The sequence below is a fragment of the Leptonotus elevatus genome, chromosome 20 (genome assembly GCF_054856555.1).
Source record: "Leptonotus elevatus isolate MCC_2025b chromosome 20, RoL_Lele_1.0, whole genome shotgun sequence".
In the NCBI taxonomy this organism is placed as follows: Eukaryota; Metazoa; Chordata; class Actinopteri; order Syngnathiformes; family Syngnathidae; genus Leptonotus; species Leptonotus elevatus.
The window spans coordinates 6,932,201-6,955,401 of NC_141258.1; the positions used below are offsets into that span (position 1 = coordinate 6,932,201).

General features: G+C 40.6%; 2 protein-coding genes across 3 annotated transcripts; one reads left to right on the top strand and one right to left on the bottom strand.

The window, feature by feature from the left end:
- Nucleotides 1–243: 243 nt before the first annotated feature.
- Nucleotides 244–18,034, bottom strand: sbk1 (SH3 domain binding kinase 1). The gene is made up of 4 exons (XM_086064032.1): nt 17,441–18,034; nt 7,655–7,899; nt 7,372–7,574; nt 244–6,756 (listed from the first exon to the last, which is right to left on the bottom strand). Exons 1-4 carry the CDS (start codon nt 17,476–17,478, stop codon nt 5,932–5,934), a joined length of 1,311 nt encoding a protein of 436 aa, XP_085920158.1. The 5' UTR covers nt 17,479–18,034; the 3' UTR covers nt 244–5,931.
- Nucleotides 18,035–19,930: 1,896 nt separating this feature from the next.
- Nucleotides 19,931–23,152, top strand: LOC147156769 (retinol dehydrogenase 13-like). 2 transcript variants are annotated; one of them, XM_086064033.1, is made up of 7 exons: nt 19,931–20,118; nt 20,481–20,599; nt 21,095–21,250; nt 21,350–21,454; nt 21,725–21,937; nt 22,019–22,120; nt 22,548–23,152. In XM_086064033.1, exons 1-7 carry the CDS (start codon nt 20,054–20,056, stop codon nt 22,853–22,855), a joined length of 1,068 nt encoding a protein of 355 aa, XP_085920159.1. In that variant the 5' UTR covers nt 19,931–20,053; the 3' UTR covers nt 22,856–23,152. The 2 variants fall into 2 exon arrangements, with proteins under 2 accessions (XP_085920159.1, XP_085920160.1); XM_086064034.1 differs by lacking the exon at nt 20,481–20,599 and having other exon boundaries at nt 19,938–20,118.
- The last annotated feature ends 49 nt before the right edge of the window (nt 23,153–23,201 follow it).

Consider the following 23,201-nt stretch of genomic DNA (forward strand, 5'->3'; position numbering starts at 1 on the left):
ATCAAAAACATTAGGCGGGTAAGCCGGGTCATTCGTAGATGAGGTCAGAATACAAAAAGTAAAAGTTCAAATATATGTCAAATATGTAACGTAGTTTATTGAATTACACTATGATGACATTAAAATGACTGTTGGATTAAAGAATACTTTATCTAACATGATCTAAAAGCGGAGCAGTGTGTGGATAGTGAACCGTTCGCCAATGAGATGAGCAAACACTACTAAAAAAGGAGTCATAAGAAGTGGCGCACAATTGTGTTTTATTTTAACATATATTAACATCGTTCTCATTTTTATTAAAGATACAGAGTATTTACAAGATTTTACAGCAACTATTGGTGGCAACAAAAAAAAAAGGATTGCTTATTGCAATAATTCCCAACCATTGTGTGCTGTGGAAAACCATCAAGTTTCGCTGATTTGTTCTGAAAATTATTTGTTATATAATATTTAGTAGTTCATCTATCTATGCCAGCGATGTATAATGTCAGGCAAAATATTTAAATGCTCTTCCACTAGATGGCAGAAGACACAGTTAATCTTTTCATCCGTCATTTTTGGCTTTATACCTTTTGTGACATTTTTGTTTGGTGGTAATTTTTCGAATGGCGCAAAAAAAGTTTTGGGGGAAAACTGGTTTACAATCTTCTCACACAGATTTCAAAACCTTTGTCCTTGAACGTGAAAATAGCTGTATTAACAGTCCTTGAGCAGCAACAGAAGAAGAACAACGATGCTCACGTAAGACGTCTTGCATTGCTTGGTGAAGAATGTAAAAGTCACGCGGCATCATATTGAGTCATGTCCGCTCGCGATGACTTTTTGTTATATAATGTGTTTTGTTACATATGCACACCTACTGTCTATCTAATCCTGACCTTTTCTACTATGCAGATAAGCTCATTGGACAACATGGACACGCAGGCTAATTGCGAGCGTCTCTCTCATCCGACTGTCAAGCAATCGGAATGAGAAGGTCAAGGTGAGCCGCTATTGATTTGTCTTCTGGATGCGTGTGACGACAGCCTTTGAAACAGGTTGCAATTAGCGGCGGTTACATGATGCTGGCCTGTGGTCGAGCTCGTCTTGTAAAGCAGTCGCGCGTCCTTCAAGTCTGGCATTCGACCATCTTTTGATTGCATCTGATGTAACTGAAATGTAAAATCCTGCAATCTAAACGTGACTTTTAGGGGTGCAATAGCTTCACTGAGCTTTTATAACTTTCTTTCCTCCAATAAGGGTTCTTCAAATACTCAACTGCAGACAGTACCGGGCGTTTGTTTGAAGGATGTGTCTATTTTAGAGGAGGCATTCAAATACGTATTGCTTGTGCTTTCATCTCCTCAAATTGCGACTGTGTCGATTTGTGTTAACTGTGCAGTGAACCAGGTGTTTATTTGAAGGAGGTGTTTATTTGAGAGGCCTTGAGTCATACAAATGTGATGGTGCAAATGTTTTGCTTTTGCGTATGTCTTTATCTCCTCAAATAGTGGCCAGGAATGTCTACAGTATATTCACTCAGGGTATTGTGCAGTGTACCAGGGATTTATTTGAAGAAGGTCTTAATTTGTAAAAATGTGGTACTGTACCCTTATTTCCTCATGTATTGGCTCGGAGCATCTATTTACTCAACTGCACAGAATACCATGCATTTATTTGAAGCAGGCGTCTATTTCAATTTCGACAAATGATAAAAGATACTGCTTTTATCTTTATATTTTCAAATAATTTCTGGGAACGTCTATTTAATATAATACAGTGCCAGGCATTTATTTGAGGATGGCATCTATTTGACATGAGACCATAATTTGTACAAATGGTTCAGTAACCTCATAGGTATTGCTATAGTGACTGGGAGCCTCTATTTTCTCAATTCCGCAGACAACTAGGCATTTATTTGAAGGAGGCATCCATTTTAGAGGATGCCTTAAATTTTTACAAATAGTACATGGCACCGCTTTTGCCAATCTCACAAAGTATTTGGGAGTGTCGACGGACTAAAAAGCCAAGTGTTTATTTGAAGGAGGCATCTATTTGATAGCAGGAATCAATTTGACCTTAGGTCATTTTTTTTTTAGAAATGTATAGTCAAAGTTACTGCATTTCTTCCAATAGGAGTGTCTAATTCCTCCATTGCAGAGAGCACCATGTGTTTATTGGAAGGTGGTTTCTATTTCTGGAACTCATTCTGCCTACACACCCGCCAAGCAAATCCATATGTAGTGCACCCAAGCGCACTTTACTGCTTGGGGGAAATTAACGTGGCAATAGAAAAGGTTATTGCAGCTACCTGGGGGCACCAAGTGTTTTTTTTCTGGAGGGGTGGGGGACATCTAATCGAGGGGAGGTGTGGATGACTCACCTTAGTTTATTGTAGTGGAGGCCACTTTTTGAGGTTATACGGTGTTTAACTTTTGCAGGTTGGGAACATACTTGGAATAGCACAATTAGCTCTGCGCTAGTGCAGTTAGTATCTTCAGGGACAAAAACACTCTTTACAATTTAAATTAAGAAAATCAATTGATGAGATATGTTAATCAGATTTGTTCCATGTGCTCAGTTGCTATCAAAGTTTTTAATAACATTGTGTTTGTATATTTCAACGCAAAGCACCATGGGAGCGAATTTACAGGGAACACTGTATTTCATCAAATGCTTTAAATAATAAACGTTTAAATTATAATGAGACTTTATGGACACATTGTACTATTTTATCGTTATTTCTGCCAGTCTCGTTCACTGAGATGAACCGAGCAATTGTTCCGAACGGCTGCGAAATTGTTTAATTCGGGCTCAATTAGATTCAAGGAGGACAGAAGCCCAACGACAGCAGCAGTGTGGCACTGTCGCTATGGCAACAGAGCTGATGGGCTGTCAGTGCGAAAATTTAGGGGGCGGGGGGGGGGTGGGGTGGCTGTGGGGTGACGCTGATGATCAAAACAACATCGACACAAACATGAGCGGTTCTACGCACGCTGTAAGTATTCACACGCTGCTTTCTCGTAATTAGCCGCGACTGTTTGGAGGCTGAAGCGAAGGATCCAATCAATCATCAGCCTGTGAAACAATAGTGGATGACACAGAGGGCACTTCTCCAGATAACAAACACCTGGGATCTACTCAGGGAGGAAAGTCGGGCGGCTTCATTAAAAGTCAGCGTACAAAGCATCTGGAGAGTATTCCCAATGCTTTTATTTCCACATTTTGTTATGTCACAGCCTTATTCCAAAATGGAATCAATATATGTTTCCTCCCTCAAAATCCTACATCACCACATAAAAGAAAAAGTCCTTTTTGAGATGTTCAAAATCTATTAAATGTTAAAAAAGTGAAGCACTGTAAATAGTTAGCACACATTTTAATGATGCCGAGGCATCGTTTGTGTCAACCTAAATGCATCCCAAAACAGGCCAATTAAATTAATGTCGTATTCATAAGGAAAATCTAGAGTTCAGCCAAGTTCCCACTAGGGCTGAACAGTTAATCAAATTAAGATCAGGGGATTTGGAGAAGAAGAAAAAAGAACCTCTACTTCCTTTCAGTTTCATTATTATGTATATTTTATTTATTTGACTAGTGAATAATGTCTGGATAATTTGATGATTCACTAATTAATTGCCATTGACGGCTATAGACGTCAATGACAATGTTTGTTAAGAATACATGGGCAGAGGATTTAATACTGAGACGAGGGGTGGGAAATCACAATTAGATTGATTTTCAAAATTGTTCAGCCCTAGTTTCCACCAAACATCATCATTCATCAATGTTTCTGTGTAAAATAAGAACTAAGACAAGGGTCTGGTATTTCAAATAATTTGGACCTACGTCTCAAATTGCATACTGTATATAGAGTGAGCCCCCACCAGTTTGCAAAAAAGAAGTGTACTGTTAGCTGGAAACAAAGCAGTTCAGTTTCTACAAATCCAAGAGTGCATCCCACCAGTGATTCAAATCCAGCAAAACACTCATAGTTGAAGAAAAAGTAGCAGCTACTGTGTTAAACACCTTCATAGGCTCTATTTAGAGTATCTCAAGTGAGACAAAACTATACATTCCGTCCTATTTAGTTGCTACATACAATGCGTTAACCTGACAGTGACCAAATCCCCTGATTTAGAAAATGAGTACAGCTACATAGTCGAACTACCTGATATTACAAAGCACTTTTTGAAAATACCAAACATAACTACAACATGGAGTGAGATTCCTCATCCTTTAGAAACAGATTGTGCTTTAGAGTTGGAAACTCACACATACAATCCAAACACACACACTTAGAAAAGGAAAAAAAAAATTAAAACAAACATATTCTCTCCTTGTTATTGTTCACACTTTTGCGCTCGTAAAATGTTCCCGTAAATGGAGCTGAGCAGTCCAACAGATGCAGACGATGGATTTACCGGAATGGATTACTAATAATACAGGAAGTGATCCACTCAAATGTCCTGAGGTGATGCACGTCACTGAGACACGGGAAAACGTGTCCCGTACAAACTGCTACATGGAGGTCCATTTCGTGATCATCGGTGTGGTTAATGCAGTGGGCGGCAAAGTCAAATGTTGCTCTAGAATCGCTGGCCTCTGAGAGATCTGGAATCTCTGAAGTGATATGAGAAAAGCGGTGGTTCTCAAACTGGTGTCCTCGTTTGTATCATTCACACATTGCAATTATGTTTAACTGGCGTTGAGATACTGAGGTGGATCCCTGGACCCAAAAGGTGTGAGAGCCCCCCGCTATAAAGTGACAAGTGATGGGGAAGTCATTTCCATGGAGTGTCTTACTACGTTGATCATTAGCACCACACCACAGTGCGGGAGGAAATCACTTGTTTGGCATGTTCAAAGTTTGCAGAAGATCTCTTAGCCATAAATAATGCTTGGCCATCACCATCTGGATTTCGTTCCTGTCCTGGAAACTGGTGCTGTCCAGCCTCCTCTCTGGGGTCGGAGAGAACGCTCGGTTTCAGGGGAGTTTCAAGGCAAGAGTTCCAGGAGGCGCGGAAGGCGGGAAGAAGACGATGTTAAAGATAAACTAGTAGTTGCCAGTACACCCCCCCCTCCCCCCGAGCTGGACCGTTTATCCCTCTTGGTGCGGAAGGACACTCTTTCAGCCGTCTTTGGCCATGAATCCCGGGTCCTGACGGATTTCAGTATGATCTTGAGCTTCTCTGTTAAACCGCCTTTTAAGATGGAGCACTTTGCTATGACTGTGATAAGCTATGTGCTTACTAGTGTGTGCTCATGAGTCACTGTAGTGATACAGTTCCCTGTCTTTATGATGGTTGACTTTATCTGTCTCTACATGTGTCCTGTATCTGACTGACAACCAGTCTTGGGTGAAGTCCACCTCAGGATCAGAATCATCGTTATTGGCCAAGTATGTAAAAACACACAAGGAATTTGTCTCCAGTAGTATGAGCCACACTATTATTGCACCTTCGCCCCGGAGTCAGCTTGGATAGGATCCAGTTTCTTGACCGACCCTAAACATATTTAGCAGTATACTGTAGAAAACAGATGGATGCAAGTGGGCTCATATTTCAATGGCAGTGGCCATCACCATCTGGCTTTTTTGTTCCTGTCCTGGAGACTGCTACTGTGTCCAGCCTCCATTTGAGTGGAGCGAGATGAAGGCAGGAGGCTACAGGAGTCCGTTGGAGGTGTGTGACAAAGAAGAAGAAGAAGTGCAGGAAGATGAAGTGCAGTTGCTAGTGAACACTTCCTGGCTGGACGATTTTCCTCTCTTGGCGTGGTTGGATGTTCAGCCGTCTTTGGCCGTGAATCCCAACCTAAAAGGCCTTTAAAATACCAGGCAGCTAAGGGATGACGTTTATTTCCAGTTTGATCTGAGCTTCTCTCTTAAACTGCCTTTTCAGATGGACTTTACATATAGAGAGCACTTTGTTATGACTGCGAAAAGTCATCTAGTTACACACAGATTTCAATCGCAGTGGCCATCACCATCTGGCTTTTGTTCTTATCCCGTCCTGGAGGCTGTTGCTGTCCGGCCTCCTCTCTAGGGTCAGACAGGACGCTCCGTTTGAGGGGAGCTGGGCGAAGGCAGGAGGTTCCAGGGGGAGTAGAAGGCTCCGGGTGTCTGTGGGACGTGCGTGAGGAGGAAGAAGAAGTGGATGAGGACGAAGTGCAGTTGCCGGTGCACACCCCCGAGCTGGACCGTTCGCCTCTCTTGGCGCGGTAGGACGCCCTGCGCCTGAGCTCGCTCACCAGCTCATATTTGACAAAGCAGAAGACGTCCTTGACCCCGCAACGTTTTTCCGGCTCGGCGGCGAGAAGCCTTTGGAACATTCGCAGTGCGTCGTCTGTGAATCGACGCCACTGAGACGGATATGTTCCCACGGGGCATCCGGCTTTCTGCCATCGTCGAAACTCCTCGTAAAAGGCGTCGGTTAGCAGTGCGGCCTCCCAGGGGAAGTTACCCGTGAGCATGCAGAAGACCAGAACTCCAAAAGCCCACACGTCCAAACTGGTAGTGACCAGGAAGCCCTCGGTGCGGCTGGCCCGGCACACCTCTGGAGCCGTGTAGGGAATGGTGCCGCTTACCCTTTTCACACGGCAGCCCACCCGGCGGGTCATGCCAAAGTCGGCCAGCTTGATGCGGCGACACTCGCGGTCAAACAACAGCACGTTTTCTGGCTTCACGTCCCTGTGCACCAAGCTTTTACTGTGTATGAAGTCTAGGGCCAGGCCGAGTTGTTGCATGCAGCGTTTGACCATTTCTTCTGGGAGGCCCACCTGGGAGGAAGACAAAGACACAGACCAGATAATGAAATACTATATGTAATAAATGGGAGAGAAATTGTATTGAAATAAAGCTAATAATATACTTTCTTTGTGTTGAGTCTACTGTTAATTCATAAATAAAATAACAATAAATATAAAATAGTAAATTCCATTATTGGCCTTAACAAAAAAAAAAAAGATTAATAGCGCTGAATTTATTAATAATTTAATCCCTGACGCAATACCCAGTAATAGGAACCCAAATTGCAGTACAAAACTAGCCAGGTGTCCCAATACTTTTGTCCAAATAATACCAAATAATAATGCATTTCACTGAGTTGTTAAAAGCAAAACAAAAACTAAAGTTCAAGGGGAACACTGATTTTCTCCAATAAGAAAAAGTGAAGTAAACGCCTCTCGTCTTGCGTTGCGCTGCAATTGCAATTTTAATGAGAAAGCCGAGCGAAATAGTTCTAAAGCAAAGTCAGAGCCGCTCTCACAGCGATCCAACCGAGAAAAGGCTCCAGCCCCGGGAGAGCTTGTTAAAAGCGCGCCGTCTGAACATGATTGGAGCAGCGCTGTCGGAGCGAAGACGAAGATTGCTGGAGACAGGCATGATGGCGCTACCTGTGGGGGAATGATGTCGAATAGGTCCCCGGCGGGAGCGTATTCTTGTCCAAATACGTAGCTGTCCTCCGTCTCAAAGAGCACGTCCAAGACTTTGATGATGAACGGGCTTGAGCTAAGCGAGCCTGTAAGACTGTACTCCCGCAAGAAACTCTTCAGCTTGGTCTTGTTTTTGGTAACAAATTTCAGCGCCATTTTAGTGCCTGAAAAGAGCAGACGAAAATATGATGACAAAATGTGCACTGGATGGATCCACAACATGTATATGGTCATGTTTACTCACCTTGGCTCCTGTGGGCTACCAGGTCCACCTTGCCGTACGTGCCTTTCCCAAGCTCGCGAATCTGCTCAAATTGTTTGGCGACATCTGCAGCAGAAAGCGAGGTGATGGCCAAAGCTTGCATGTCCTCCACAGGCACCCCGACTCCATCGGGGGCCATTTTAGATGTAGGGGAGCCCCCGCCGCTGCCCACACGGCCTGGCCCGGTTGGAGAAAGGGACAGGCTGGCCTTGACACTGTGCGGCAGACTGATGGAAAGGAAAGGAAAGGAAAATAGTACTTATAAGTCAGTGTGATTTTTTTTTTCAGTAAAAGTGTCTGGTCTTTATCCTTTTAGCAGTCTTTTGTCCTTTTATTAGGGGTGTCAAAATTGGTGCGTTAGTTAAGTTCCTTTAACGCCACTAATTTTTTTAACATGCCATTAATGACCGCCCCTTACTTGGAAAGCATGTACTGGCGGAATTCCACTTGCAACGCAACAAACACGCCCACGTCAAAATTTAGCAGTAATAAATTTAATAATAATGCATGTATTTGTGGAGACTGGGGTCAAGTTGTATTTTACAATATTAAAAATGTGTAGAATTTTACAAGTTACTTCATGTTAAAGATTAGACTGAGCTGTCTCCAATGTCTTACAAATGCAATTATGCCATCTAGTGGCAGAAAAATGACCTTAACACAAATCAATATCACACTCGTTTTTTTTACAGCACAGTACAGCCTTTTAATTTTAACTCAATTTTATGAATTATTATGAAATTACTGTATCAATGACTAAAAGATACAACCATATTTCTATTAGTTTAACATTGTTTCCACTTTTGTGTTAACAAGAGTATGAACACTTTTTTATTGTACATTTCATTGTACATTTAGAACAAATGTAAAATGTGGGATTAATCGTGAGTTAATTATTGAAGTCATGCGATTAATTACAATTACAAATTTTCTTGAAATAAAAATAGGGTTCTAAACTATAGTTAAGGTTTCAAAATAGGGTTTCAAATTAGAATTTCAAGCCAGGGCCATGCAGAGTGTGCTTCCTTCCTTCCTTCGTTTCCTGCTGTCATCGAAAGGTATACAGTTGGGTTCACTATTTCACCCAATTTATGTTACTTTCAAGCCAGTAGTTGTAAGAGTGTAGATTTTGCTATGGCTTTTTATTAAATGCTATTTAAATAATATCTATTAAAAATAAGTATTACTAACAATCATCATCTTTTTCTTGCTAGGAGGAATTTTCCATGTTGACTCCCCGCTTAAGTCACCAGATAAAATTCCTCGCCAGATAATAGGCTCCTGCTAATTGCTCTCTTCTTGTATTTGCCTGTCTACATGATCTTGTTTTTTTCGTAGTATATCCCAAAGGAGGACTAAATCAGAGGCGCTTTAACAGACTCTCATTAGCATGAAATCCATTTCAGAGGAGTGCATGCGCAAAGGGAAGGGCCCTGAGTACACGCGCCGGACATCACTTTGTGGAGCAGCCACGAGAATGACTGGCCTCACAGCACTTACTGGCACACGGTGATGGGGAAATCAATAGGAGCAGGTAGAAGAGCCAACAAATGGAGACAAACGGCTGACAGCTTCGAGTTGTATTCCGGTTAAAATATGCCACGTGCCTTCTGGGAAACAAAACATCATCTCCTGTTGCTTTGACTGACAGCACTTTTGGGTTTCGTTCTACAGCACTGGCTGCTCAGTTAAATCGGCAAGTGTGTTTGGTTAGAGTGTAAAAAGAGACTGGAAAAAGAATGCATCAGTTTGAATGGGGGGGAAATACAAAGTAATCATCCATCCAATCAGGATGGAGGAGTAATTTTGCTGATGGCCTGTTTCGCTCGATAGTCCAAGCTAACAGATAAGCTTGTTGTTCCTGTCTCCTCTAACCTATTTTCTCGGCAGAGCTCCAGTTTAGGTACACCTGCACTACTGCAGCCACTACAAAGGACATAACCACAATTAATTCTGCATTTAGTGTATTGCTTTAATACTGTCCGCTTAAGCATGTTTTAATGTGGGAGGAGTAAAACTATTATTATTAAAAAAAAATTAAATTGATTTTCTATATCACACATTTTTAACCATCATAGTTAGGCCTGTAATGTATCTTAAAGGGGAAGTCAACATTAAACATTTCTTGACAATAATATATGTGACCTCACTAGTCTAAACATGACATTCTGAGTTATGAAGCAAAATCCAGCCGTTTTTATCCATCTGAGGGGACGGCCATTTTGCCACTTTCTGTCGACTGAAGATGACATCACAGTTGCTCAGCAAAACAGGTGAGCTGTGATTGGTCGTTGTCTGAGCCCTGAGCAACTGTGATGTCATCTTCCGTCGACAGCAAGTGGCAAAATGGTTGCCATCTGGTATTGATAAAAACTGCTGCTTAACTCATATTCTACTAACACAATAATAACCAGAATACCAAATTTAGACTAGTAAGGCTCCATAAAACATATTATTGTCAAAAAATAAAAATTAGGGTTGACTTCCCTTTTAAATCAAGTAAATTAAGTTGGACCCAATCCTAGTAATTTAGTTAAAATGATCATTATTTAAAAAAAAAAAAAGGACAATAAGTATCATATTTAAAAAAAAAAAACATTTCATTATTTGGAAATACCATCAGTTTTGAAATTTATTGAAAGGTCAACTTTTATCAGTTTGAGACTGTGAGCCATGCAAGACCGAGTTTCCAACTGTCCTCTTCAAATATTTAACCACAAAACCCGTGCCCAAGACTGGTCCACACGGAGCGCGATCAAGTCTTTTTCGGACTCCCTGAAGGCAACTCACAGTCGAGTGGGCACAGTTGGCGTGAGTAGGCAACAGGATTCACAGCGTCTTACATAATCATCTCCAGGCTCAAATCAAGACGTGTGATCAGTCAGCGCCGATACGAGCACATATGGAATACACGGGGCGCTCTTTCTATTTTCTGCGGCGGTGATTATTTTCCTCCTGGACTGCAAGAAGAAGAAGCCAAGAACAAGCTTTGCAAATTGTCACATCCTGCCGCATTTGCCCTGTAGCTATATTTATCCAGCTCTGCCCACAAGATATGAAGCTTTTCTTGAAACTCCCTCTACTGGGTTTTCATGGATATATTTATGTATATGTAATAGGGCAGTGACTCCGAAAAAAAGTGTGGTACAAGTACCACTAGTGCACACGAACTTTTTTAGCACAACATTTAACCTTTAAATACTGCTTGTAAACTGTTATGTGCATTACATTAAAATTGAATCAGCAAGTTTGATTAGATTTTCCTGTAGTATATACAATAGCAGTATTTTTGACTTATTCTTGTAAAATGTTATCTTATTTTCTTGTGATAATACAGCTTTATTTGCCTAAAAAAATTGACAGTGTTCAATCGCTTTAAGTTTAGAGGGTTCATTTCCCTTACGTTATTATTTCAAAGTTCTTAAGTTTTTACTCAAAATGCTTTGACATTAATCTCATAAATTACAAATCTTGGTCACGTAATATCATGACTTTATTGTTGTTTCATTTTTAGTTTTTTGCGCAAATGTCAGTTTATTTCAAATTTATTATTATTATTTTTTTTTAAGTATTCTGACTTTAGTCTTGGATAATGTTGAATTTTGTTCTCCTTTCCCTCATAATATTTCAACTTTATTCCTGTAAACTCCAAGGTTATTATTCCCATAATATCATATATATACATATATATATATATATATATATATATATATATATATATATATATATATATATATATATATATATATATATATATATATATATATATATATATATATATATATATATATATAATATTTTTTTCCCATGTACCATAATAATATGACTTTATTCATGTATAATTTTGAAGTTTTTCTCCTAAACTTTATTTTTAGAAACGTTTGTCATTTTCCTGATAACATTACAGCTTTACGAATAAAACCTCTCTAGTTTTGAATAAAAAAATGTTTTAGGCCGACTACATTTAAATTTTGCCTAAGGGAGTACTTGGAGAGCTAATGTTTCTTTAGTGTAACTTGGCAAAAAGAAAAAAGTTTGAGAACCACTGCACTTTTGGTCGAACAACCAGAGGTGAGTAGAGTAGCCACAAATTGTTCTCAAATAAAAACATTACTGTTAGAATAATGTCATTGAAGTAAAAGTAAAAAAGTAGTCCTCCAAATAAGTCACTCCAGCAAAGCTCACAATCACATTACTTAGGTCCCCACAAAGACAAAATCCGCCCCCCCTACTTCCGATATGCGACGGTGCAGCTGTGATGCCGTCGTAGGTGTGATCCACAAACCTCAGTGTTATGCCCGGAAGGTGCGTGGGGGAACTTATGCGCTTCTCTGGCAAGATGATGTGATTATTTGGGAGGCTCAAAGGGTCCTGAGTGTGACAGTGACGCTACATAGAAGGGGCCCTTGTGTCCCGCCAGCAGCTGTGATCAGAGGCGGCATAAGCCAACTAAGCACCTGCTTAGGGACTGTTAGGATCTAAGTAATTTTTATTATCCATTTTTAAATGTTAACTAAAGCTTGTACACATTTTTACACAATTTTAATGCCAAATTATTCAACTTAAGCTATTTAAAAAACAACAACATTTTATCACCTTGTTTTAGATACCTGTGTTCAGTTTTGTCACTATTTTTGTATTTGTTGGATATTTTATTGTATTTAATGGAAGTCAAGTCAAAGATTATTAGTCGAAAACATGGTTTTATGTTTAACATTGCGTTGGTGGAATAAGAAGATTAATCTACCTGTTTTTATCCATCTGTGGCATTTTTTTTTTACATTCTACCGCCCTCTGCTGTCAACAGAAATTGACATCAAAGTGCGTGCATCTCCAACATTCCGGAACACCTGTTTTCTGTGTTTGGTCACTTGACGTTGAAATGAATGGAAATGCCATTAATCCGTCCCAGCCTTGCAAAATTACAACAATTAGCAAAATAGTCATATTGTACTTTCTGAAAACATACTGTAATGACATAATTGTATAAAGTGTTAAAATTTTAAAAATGTTGCCACATTTTTTACTTCGATTCAAAGGACATTGTTGCAGAGGACAAAGAATACATGCCTCCAAGGAGATTATGTGCTGCTCCACCATTTGTCATATTTCGTAGAACTATCCATTGGATAAATTGTCTTTGGTATTCTGTATATATTGTTTGTTAGCATTAAGCTAAACAGACTTATCTAAAGCGAAAGCTATGCAGTTTATTTTTTTCATTACCGCTCACTTCTTGTCCTCTCAGGTGGCTAAAGACGCCGCAGATGAGCCCCTGGCACAGTTTGTCGTCTGTGGGTTATTAAATCCAGTCCCACTCAGTCTAAATAATCTGTAAGCAATTTAAAGCAGCTCACGCACTTGTTATACGTTAAGCATGTTTTGATCCTCTTGACAAGTTTTCTATCCCACGACATAAACGTAAACGTGAAAACAAATCTCTTTATAACGCTATTTGAAAGCAAGGACAGACTAAAAATAATCTCTAGTCATAATTCCTGAGAAGTGATGTGCGAAAAATAAGGACATCATCATATGGGAGGCTATAAGTATTTTTCACAATCGCAAAATGTCTACATTTTTTGTTTTTTTTGTGATTAGTAGTTTGCAGCGGTGTACGATTGCACCGTAATCACTCCCACTAAATTTGATGCAGCAATAACTGTGTCAAAAAATAATGAATACAAAAAAAAATTACAATTTAGATGTTGAAGAGACAAAACTGAGGGTATTAACGATGATGCAGCACCCTTTCATGCGCAACAAATGCATTTTAATATTCAGCAAGAACATCAGTATGACTAAAGTGGGTCCGGGGATCAGAGTCAGCAGCTTTACACTGTTTACACTTTTTATAGCGCTGTCCTTGTCCCTCTTGTCTGTTCCTGAAAACAAACAAGGGATTTAGGGAGGAAAAAAAAAATGAAGTAAATAGATTTTGCCTCATCTCCCTCTTTACACTAATGGACAACTTGTTTTTGGTGTGATGAGTCATCCACCGGGGATGACTGAGCTCATGTATTGCCTTGTCTCCTGTTCTCCGTTTGAATGAGTTCCAGTTAACTAGGAGGAAACACATCTTCCCTTGAATTGTACAAATTACAGCCTCCAAAATGGACATGAAATCCCTATCAGACACATACCGCACTGCCAATAAAGGATCTAAGTTGCGTACTCACACTCTGTACTGATATTGGTGTAAAATTAGAAGACGGTATGGATTCAAGTGCTTTAATTAAAGACCGTTTAAAATGAATTCAGATATATATTTTCAAAAATCTTAATACTGTACATTAATTATAATTGCTGAAAATGTGCAAAGACTTGTTTAGTATTCACTAATAAAATGAATAAAGCGTTAAACTGTTATTCACTATTTCTGTTTTCTTGATTATTCTTTTAGAGTGGGTGTGGCTAAAATTTTGAATCCTGCCCCACTATATACTGCCCCGCATTCTGGCGCAATTGCGACATGCAATTACCTAGTGAGCTATACCTACACCCGAAATGGGCATTTTCCCATCAGATACTCTGTTAACGTGGCTGCTTTAGAGTGCCTCGTTGTCAGCCATGAGTATTTGCGCGTCAGTGAGAAAGGCGGAAGCACCTGTCGGAGAAGAGAAGGAGTTGTGGGTTGGGGGGTGTACAAAGTCCTACATGGCAGCCAATGTGTGTATCAGGACTCCAGGCTGGCATGACTGCTTTAGAGCGCCTCGTTGTTGGCTGCGAGTGTGCGCAAGTCACTACAGCAATTACTTTATCGCTTTGGATTTATGTCTTTTCACATCATGTTGTCTATTGGCTGAGGTTGAAAAAAAAAAAAAAAGCCTTAAAGTAAGGCAGATAAAGTGCAGATATTTGTTTTCAAATAAAAGTAAAAAGTCATTCGAAAAATAAATATTCATGTACAGTACAATTTTTTTTCTGCTTGGCTTCCCGCTCTGTTCCTCTCCCGTTCTTATCTCCTTGCACGTGCTGAGCGTTTTCCGGGTTCATACTGTGCCCCCCTCTTAAATGGACAGCGCTGTAGGCTTGTTCCCCCCTCCCCCCTTCTTATGTTTTTTGTTTGTTTTTTCATCTTAGAAACTCAGGGCACTGAAAGGTGACCCGCCAGGCTTCCCATTCTGTCTCCCTCTGTTGGTAATTGTTATTTTTATGTTTCCTGGATGAGTAGTGACTGGGGGATATCAATAAAGTAATCTGAATGCGAAGTAAAACAGATACCTGAAAACTCTACTTAACTACAATAATGTACTCGATTTGTACTTGATTACTTCACACCACTGAGCATTAGTGTGCTGAGCTCACTGTCCATCTGTTGGTGTTTTTACTTGTACTAAAACATATCACTGCCCTTGTCAGTGAATGACAGATTGGGTCTATCCTGAAGCAAACACATTTTAAAAAGTACCACATGAGATATTGGCAAATCTCCCGCTAATGTCTGCAGGACCCATGTGAGTGTATCCTGTCCCTGACTTGTCTCACCTCTATGCGTCCAATCACCACATCCCTCTGAAAACCCCCCCGCGGAGCAAGCATGTTGAAAGGCAGCTATATTGGCGTCCTGCTGGGATTGCCAAAGACCCAGAAATGGGAGGAATAACAAGGCTACATTGATCCGAATGAGATAGCGTGTGGAGTGAGCCTGTTGTCAAATGTCATCGGTTGACTACGAATGTGACCCAAATACAGAAAGAAGGAAGAGAGCGATTAAAGCAAACGCTGACAACGGGACTAATCCAGATTCATTAGCGGCTGCAATTAGACTGCAGCACATCTGACTATAAACACCAATCAAAATCATCTCAAATCATCATCGCAATTACTGCCCGTCATGCAGCAATCCTTAAGTGGCGATATATTACTTCAATCATCTGCTCCTTCCACATTTCTCAACAGATTTAACACGTTCCAATTTTTCAACCGCAGAACTGTTGATTAGATCCTACATTTTTCAGTTTGACAATTTTTTTCCCATAAATGTTTCCAAAAAAGCTAAGCGTATTCAGGACCTCATGGGAACTATTGATCAAATTACGAAAATTCCCTTTTTCATAATAAAATCCTCAAATTAAAAGATATTTTTAATATTGACCTCTTCCTACCACATCTTTCAACCAATTCAAATGATGTAGCTATTTATGACATGCGGGACATATGGGGAACCTTTTTCTTTTTTGCTTAGTGCAAATTTCCACATTTTCCAGTACCACCACTTTTGTTCACAATAACATTCTCACATCAACATTTTACTGATTTATTTCATCCTTCCACAAATTTTATTTCAGATCATTCAGGACATCTATTTCCAAAATCGCCACATTTTCACAATAAGGAACACTGACGACACGCACCAATCATAACTCAGCGTAAAACATCGTTGCCTTTATGTTGTGCAGAGATCCTTAAGTAGGTGACATTACTTCAATAAGATGCCTTGGGAACATACTGTACACCCCCCGCCCCCTCCCATCCCTTGTACCCCACCATTATAATCCAGCAGCTTCAACTTCCACAAGGGAGGTTGGATGTGAGCGAGAGTGTTTGATTGGGGGAATCCAATGAGAGAGACCACCCCTCCCCCTTTGTGCCACATGCTTTGATGTTGAATACATGGCGGGGAGGGGGGGGGGGGTCATATGAGAGCTGCAGAAATTGGGTCTGAGGGGGGTTGTGGGGGGGCTTGCCTAACGAAGGAGCCATTTCACCATCCGCATCAAGGCAAACTAACAGTACTGTATATAATGAGATTTACAAGAATAATACAAAATTCCTAATCCCCCCTCACTCCATCCCCCCTCCCCCCCACCCCCACCCCCCACTGTCTCATTATGAAGTATTTGACTTAATTGCATGATGTATGTGCATGTGTATACAACACTGAGCAGACACAAAAGAGCAGTCTCCGAGCATTAACCAGCCCAGAAAAAAAGCAGCCCTAATTGGAAAACTGTGCAGGGCGAGTGAGCGTAAATAGAGCTCAATCAAATCGTTTGTAAGAGTACACTGAAACCCTGCATGAGGTATTGATTGACAAGGCTCATAATGATATTATATTAAACAGCTGTTTCCTCCCAGATGGTGGCAGGCAGGTTGATGGAAAAGCTGTTTCACACAGATGTTTGCAGACTTTAGAGGAAATGATGCACCCACTTGCACGACGTAGTAAAAATATTCACATTTGTGTCATATCATGTGGTAGTCTTGGATTAAGATGATATTTTATAATCTACAATGTTAAATTATTGTAGCTGTGGAAAGCTTTGTAAACCCTTTTTTATGGGATTTCCTCTAAGGTCATGAATGAGCAGATGTAATGTGTTTATGAATTTATGAAGTGGAAGGAACCACATTTATTATAAAAGTATTCTGCTCGTGAGGAGAATTTGTAGATTGATGTGATGTGAGTAACAATTTTTGAAGCGTCATTTATTTATTTCCAGATGATGTCCTTGCTTCTCTAAGCACAATGTTGGTGACAAAAGTCGCATAAGCTTTTCCACTTTGGATCCATTTGCTCTTTATTTCACTTGATTTTGTCTCGTCCATTCATGGCATGTCGTGTATATTATACACAAGTGCGCTATTGTGGAACCTCAGAAGTAATGCCAAACAAATGGGAGGTAGTGATGAAAAATATAAAAACAATGTAAGTCTCCTGGTGCGTACAAAGAATAATTGTTTTCACTACTTGTTATTGTACATGATATTAGCTTCCTAGATATATAACATAACACATAATGGTCATTTGGACAATGTCCTCACCTGCTGGGGACTTGTCTGTCTCCTCCATGGTCCTGCATTCTCTGCACAGCACTGACGATCTGGAGAGTGCAAGAACCTGAAGCACACAGGTGAAATAAAATAAACAATAAAAATAAAAAGGAAAAAAAAATCCTCTGAATCCTGTGCAGGTCCTTGAAAAATCTCAAAGCCTTTGGATGATAGAGAGATTTGATGAAAAACACTGATGTGCTCCCTCAGTTGGCTCTCATCCTGTTTCCTTGAAAAGCTTTAAGACTACTTGTCCGGAGGCGGATGCAGTGATCGCATCATGCTGGGTGCTGAGGTGTGCAAGCTCGGATCATCTCTCCTTTGGCAGAAGGCTAAGGGGGGGGGGGCCAGGGCAGGGGGTGTTTATCTTTCGCTCCTCCAATGCTCCCGCATGACCCACTTCAGTCCCAGTCATTCACAAACACAAGAAGCTAGAAGAAGCCTGCACATCCGGCGTAGGTGAGTGCGTTCCACTCCCGCTCTGCTCTCGTGTCCTGGGGGCGAGGGAGAGGGGTGCGAGGTTGAAATGTGGTGCAGGGGATGGGGATGGTTTGTGGCTCAGATGTTGCTCCTGTGCTGGTCCCCTAGTACTCGGCTCTCCTCATTGTTCGCCGTCTGCACTGCTCACATGCGCATGGTCCTAGTGCCTCCCATTCAATTTATACCACTACTACAGTGGTTGTCAGTGATGATAGTGTTTGACTAGCTTCATTTATTTAATAATTTAATTTCTAATAACTAGTTCTTGATCGTAATTTTTTTTTTTTTATCCCCTACCTGTCCGAGACTCACTTTTTCAGCCCCGGGTCCGAACCACGAGTGTAGAATCACTACTCCCGTTATTGCACTTTGAGTGATGTGGGCACTCGAAAGGAACAAGCTGCTTCACTCTTGCATAATTCAACAGCTTGGGCACTTCACGCGGTGACTTTGCCAACTGTCCCTATTAGGCAATTTACTTCACAGCACTAGCATGTCCCCTTAACTGTACATGATGAACAACAGCTCTCGTGCCAGCAATGTTTGTTAAGATGAACTGATGAGACAGCTTGGACATGGCAGGAATGACCTGAATGAGCCATGACGATCATTAGTGGATGGATGGTTGCATGGAGAAATGTGATACCTTGTTACAAATAATTGTGTAGGGAAAACAATTATGTAATTTCATTCATGTTTTCATTGAAATCAAATTAACTGCTCATTTCCCCATTTTGCTTCTACTTTATCACTCTTCTTTATTAGTTTTTTCTCTCCTTGTGTTCAACTCATTGTAGCCCCTTCAGACCCGCATTTCTTTTCTGCTGAGCAAAATTTCTTTCTTTTTCCTGATTTTTAATCTTTTCCCACACCGTTGTGGCTGTAACGTGTTGTAAACTTACCAAACTTATATGCAACGTTTTTAACATGAACATCATGCAAGTCAACTGATTGTGATTGGTTAGGTAAGATCCAATCATGAAGCAGAAGTGTTGACATCATCCAAATAATGCATTTTATTGGTTTAGACATGCGAATATGTCACGTCCACTGGGACCATCTATGGGTCTGAAGGGGTTAGTTAAAGTAATCCGAGTCAGGACTGGACTGTCTAAGTGTACCAATATGTGAAAGAAAATGTGCTTTCAGTCATTTTAGGTCCAGCAAAGAAGAGCAGATGCACCTACTGCAATGTGTTAAACAGGCCAACTTTTTATTTTATTTATTTTATCAGGGCTAGCACAGAAACAGCGCTGCTATTAATCATAGTGAAGGTCAAGTATTCATGCTGACAGCAGGGAGCAGCGAAGGTCAAGCACACCAAGGGGGATAAGACACCTTCGAACTATTAACAGATGTAATAGTAACAGGCTGCTCTGCTGTGGTCACAATGTCTTTCATCTCCTTTTTGCCACACACCAGACTGTCGGCCTAGTTTTGCACTTTTTGTGTGTCGCCTCAAGTTTCCACTTTCCACCTGGCCTTGTTTCTTTCTTGTTACCAAATCGTCGCTCCTGAAATTGCTTCCTGTGTCCTTGCTGCCCTATAAACGTCAATGGAGCGATACAAGTTCAAATGGCCTATTTACTGAGTAAAGTTTCTTCTCCAACTTTTGGTTGCCATTTTGTGTTCAACGGTGGCTTATAATATGAGTGTGACATTTAGCAAACTGAAATAAATAAAGGCACAATAGCAGTATTAATCATTCCAGTTCAAATATTTGTAACCCAATCACATGTAAGAAAATAATATGAAAAGCTGGTTAGCAAAAATCAAGTATGATAGGCATACCCAGTACATGCCCCTTCTTAACAGTAAACGTTTAAGTGTCAGAATTTTTTTTTTCTTGCATAATACTGAAGTGAAAAGGGAATATATTAATCAAGTGTGTTTATTTATTTGTGACATTAAAAGTTAAATTAATTAATAACAATAACAAAGCGTATTTACTCTTTTTGAAAGTGCCTTCTGTAAAACCAGACTACAATTCCCACAATGCCAAGTACCACAATGACGTCACAAGCAAGCGCCCATAACCTTGTGCTTTGCGTGTTACTGTATTAGCTGAGGAAACGCAGCTCAAAACGTTTTACTGTATATTTATTTAGTATAAATGTATCCACAATGAGCAAGTATGTGTTGCCAATTTCTTTCTTTGGAACTGTTTTTGGATGTGCTGTCTTACTGAAGTGAGTAGCTCTTGAATGAGCAATGTTTATACTGCAACTGTATTGTGCGTATATATTTGTATCGTCCTATGTTTTGTGTGTGTAGTGGCTTACTGAATATACACGTAATTTTGTCTGCTTTTTGTTTTCCCACTGAGAATTTTTTTTTTCTATCTGTCTATCAAAGCAAGTCAAACACTGGTCGAGGAAAGACTAAACTTAATTGATTTGATTTTTAATACTGTACATTAATTTAATGTACATTTTTGGGGGGTCTCGCACGAATTAATTTTATCCTAGAAAAAGGGCTACACGCAGGAACTGTGAGACAGACATTGTAGCAAAGGAGTCTATCTGAAATCTTGATTCGATTGCTTTCACAGAAATTACGTGACCGGGGGCCGGTGTCCTAGCAAAGCCAATGTAAATGGGAAGACTGTGATTATAACAGGGGCCAACACAGGGATCGGCAAAGAGACGGCGCAGGAACTGGCCCGGAGAGGTGTGGAAATATGATGATTAGTGTTAGCGACCCAAGATTTGCCGCAGAAAAAGTTAAATACAATTAGTAGCTAAATAAATGTTGCGAAACAAACATGTTTAAATTATAAAATGCAAAAAGTCACATACAACTGATCTGTGTAAATGTACTGTAATGGATTAAAGAAAAGTTGAAGCCACTGTAACATTATGCACAGTTCGAACATTTAATTCCGTGATTCTTTCACATACCACTAGAGGGAGCCTGCATGCTATTGGTGCTCAAATACTACACTTTGAAAATCACTTGTGGTATGTTTTAATAGTTTGAATTTACTGTATGGTCCAAACTATGATCCCACAAAAAGCACATTAGGTGTGACAAAGGTGCATTTTTCAGCCAATCGTTTGGTTATGTTCGACTGAAAAATGTCTTGTGTAGGTGAGTTTAGAATGGCATCTCATCAATTGTTTACTGTATCTTATAGTGCTTTGCCTCACTTTTCTTCATGGTCAGGGGGTCGGATCATTATGGGATGTCGAGACATGGAGAAGTGCGAGGCGGCCGCGAAAGAAATCCGAGGTAACACCCTGAATCATCACGTTTACGCCTGCCACCTTGACTTGGCATCTATGAAATCCATACGGGAGTTCGCCGAGAGGATTAAAGAAAGTGAGTTAATAAAAAAACACGTTACACAATCTTGTTTGATCCACAGCTCCGTGCTGTAGGGTAAAATAACGTTTTCTTGAAAATGATATTCCCTTACAGAGGAGAAGCATGTGGATGTGCTAATAAACAACGCCGGGGTCATGAGATGTCCAGCCTGGAAAACAGAGGATGGCTTTGACATGCAATTTGGAGTTAACCACTTAGGTACATGCACAATTTGAATTAAGCACATTGGACTAGTGGTTAGCATGTCTGGCTTGCAGTCTCGGGGGTTCTGCGTTCGAATCTCATCTAGTAAGCGGAAAATTGTAAAGACAAAGTTGTGTGGTTGTTTTAAATGTGCATTTATTTTAAGTTGTAAATAGAAAATGCATAGATGGAAGGAAATTATATAATAGGTTCCCAATTGAGACACAATCCATTCGAATGATTCACCATGATAAATGACGAATATTTTCTTCTATCTGCCTCCAGGCCACTTCTTATTGACCAATCTTCTGCTGGATCGGTTAAAAGAGTCCGCCCCCAGCAGAGTGATCAACTTGACCTCGCTCGCCTACGTGGTTGGAAAGATGGACTTTGAGGACCTGAACTGGGAGAAGAAAAAGTTTAATACCAAGCAAGCGTACTGTCAGAGCAAGCTTGCCAATGTTCTCTTCACCAGAGAGCTGGCCAAGCGTTTACAAGGCAAGTCAAGTGGCGTGTGTGGGAGGGAGTACAGCTTTTAATGGAAAATAGTTTGGTCGACAATGTTGTTGTATGTGACAGGCACAGGAGTCACGGTGAATGCTGTGCACCCCGGCGTTGTTTCCACTCAGCTTGGCAGACACACCGGTCTGCACCAATCGCAACTCTCCACCACTGTGCTCAGTGAGTATAGTAGAATTCTCACCAAAAAAAAAAAAGAGAGAAGAAAAAGCAGCTTCCATTTTGGCAAACAATAAAAATGTAGCTCCTGTTTTGAAGTAGGCATTTTGGCAGTTTGCTGGTGTGCAACATGCCAAGTCATCAGCAGCCATCTTGGAGATGCTGCCCATCAATGCGATGGCCATTTAAAAAAAGGCGTGGAGTCCATTATTGGCAAGTAGAAAACACTCCAGACGCTTTCTAGACTTCAATTGGAATGTTCAAATTTATGATGATAGGCCAGGATTTGCTCAAGAGCAACATTTCATTTTTGCAATGGAAATATGGGCTCATGTATTTTCCCCATGTTGTGTAGCCATTTACAATTCAAATCAACAAAACTGTTTGAACACTCTCCAATGTTTCTGCCACCATCACGCTCTCTCCCCAGGTCCCTTTTTCTCCCTTCTGATTAAGAACCCAGAGCTGGGAGCCCAGCCCAGCGTCTACCTGGCCGTGGCTGAAGAGCTGGAGGGGGTGACGGGACGCTACTATGACGTGTTGACAGAAAAGGAGCCAGCTCCGCAGGCCGTGGATGAAGATGCAGCTTGCAGGCTGTGGGAGATTAGCAGCAGGATGGTGGGTCTGAAGGAGGACGACGGACAGACCAGCAATTCCTCCCACGCCAACCTGCCGGCACAAAGTCAACAGACACATGGACAGAACCCAGGACCAGTTGTAGAAGCTGTGGGGTCGTAGCACGTTACGTTATGTCTACTGCCTCGGACCGGCAGTGATAATGGACTACAGTGGTGCCTTGAGTTACAAATTTGTTTAGTAACTCAAATAATGTTTTCTCATTGAAATGAATGGAAATGCCATTAATCCATTCCAGTTTAGGCCGGGTCGTTACTGGACGTTTCCGAATCTGGAGAGTCTTCACAGCATGTGTCTGTTTTTAAATCTGCTGAAATAAAATAGTCTGCACCCTATTTATTTTTCAGGGTAATGTTTGAAGATAAATTCAAAATGATATTAAAGTATTTTGTTATCATAGTTTGTGGCGTATTTATTATGGTTTAAGCTATGAATATAAACTACTAAA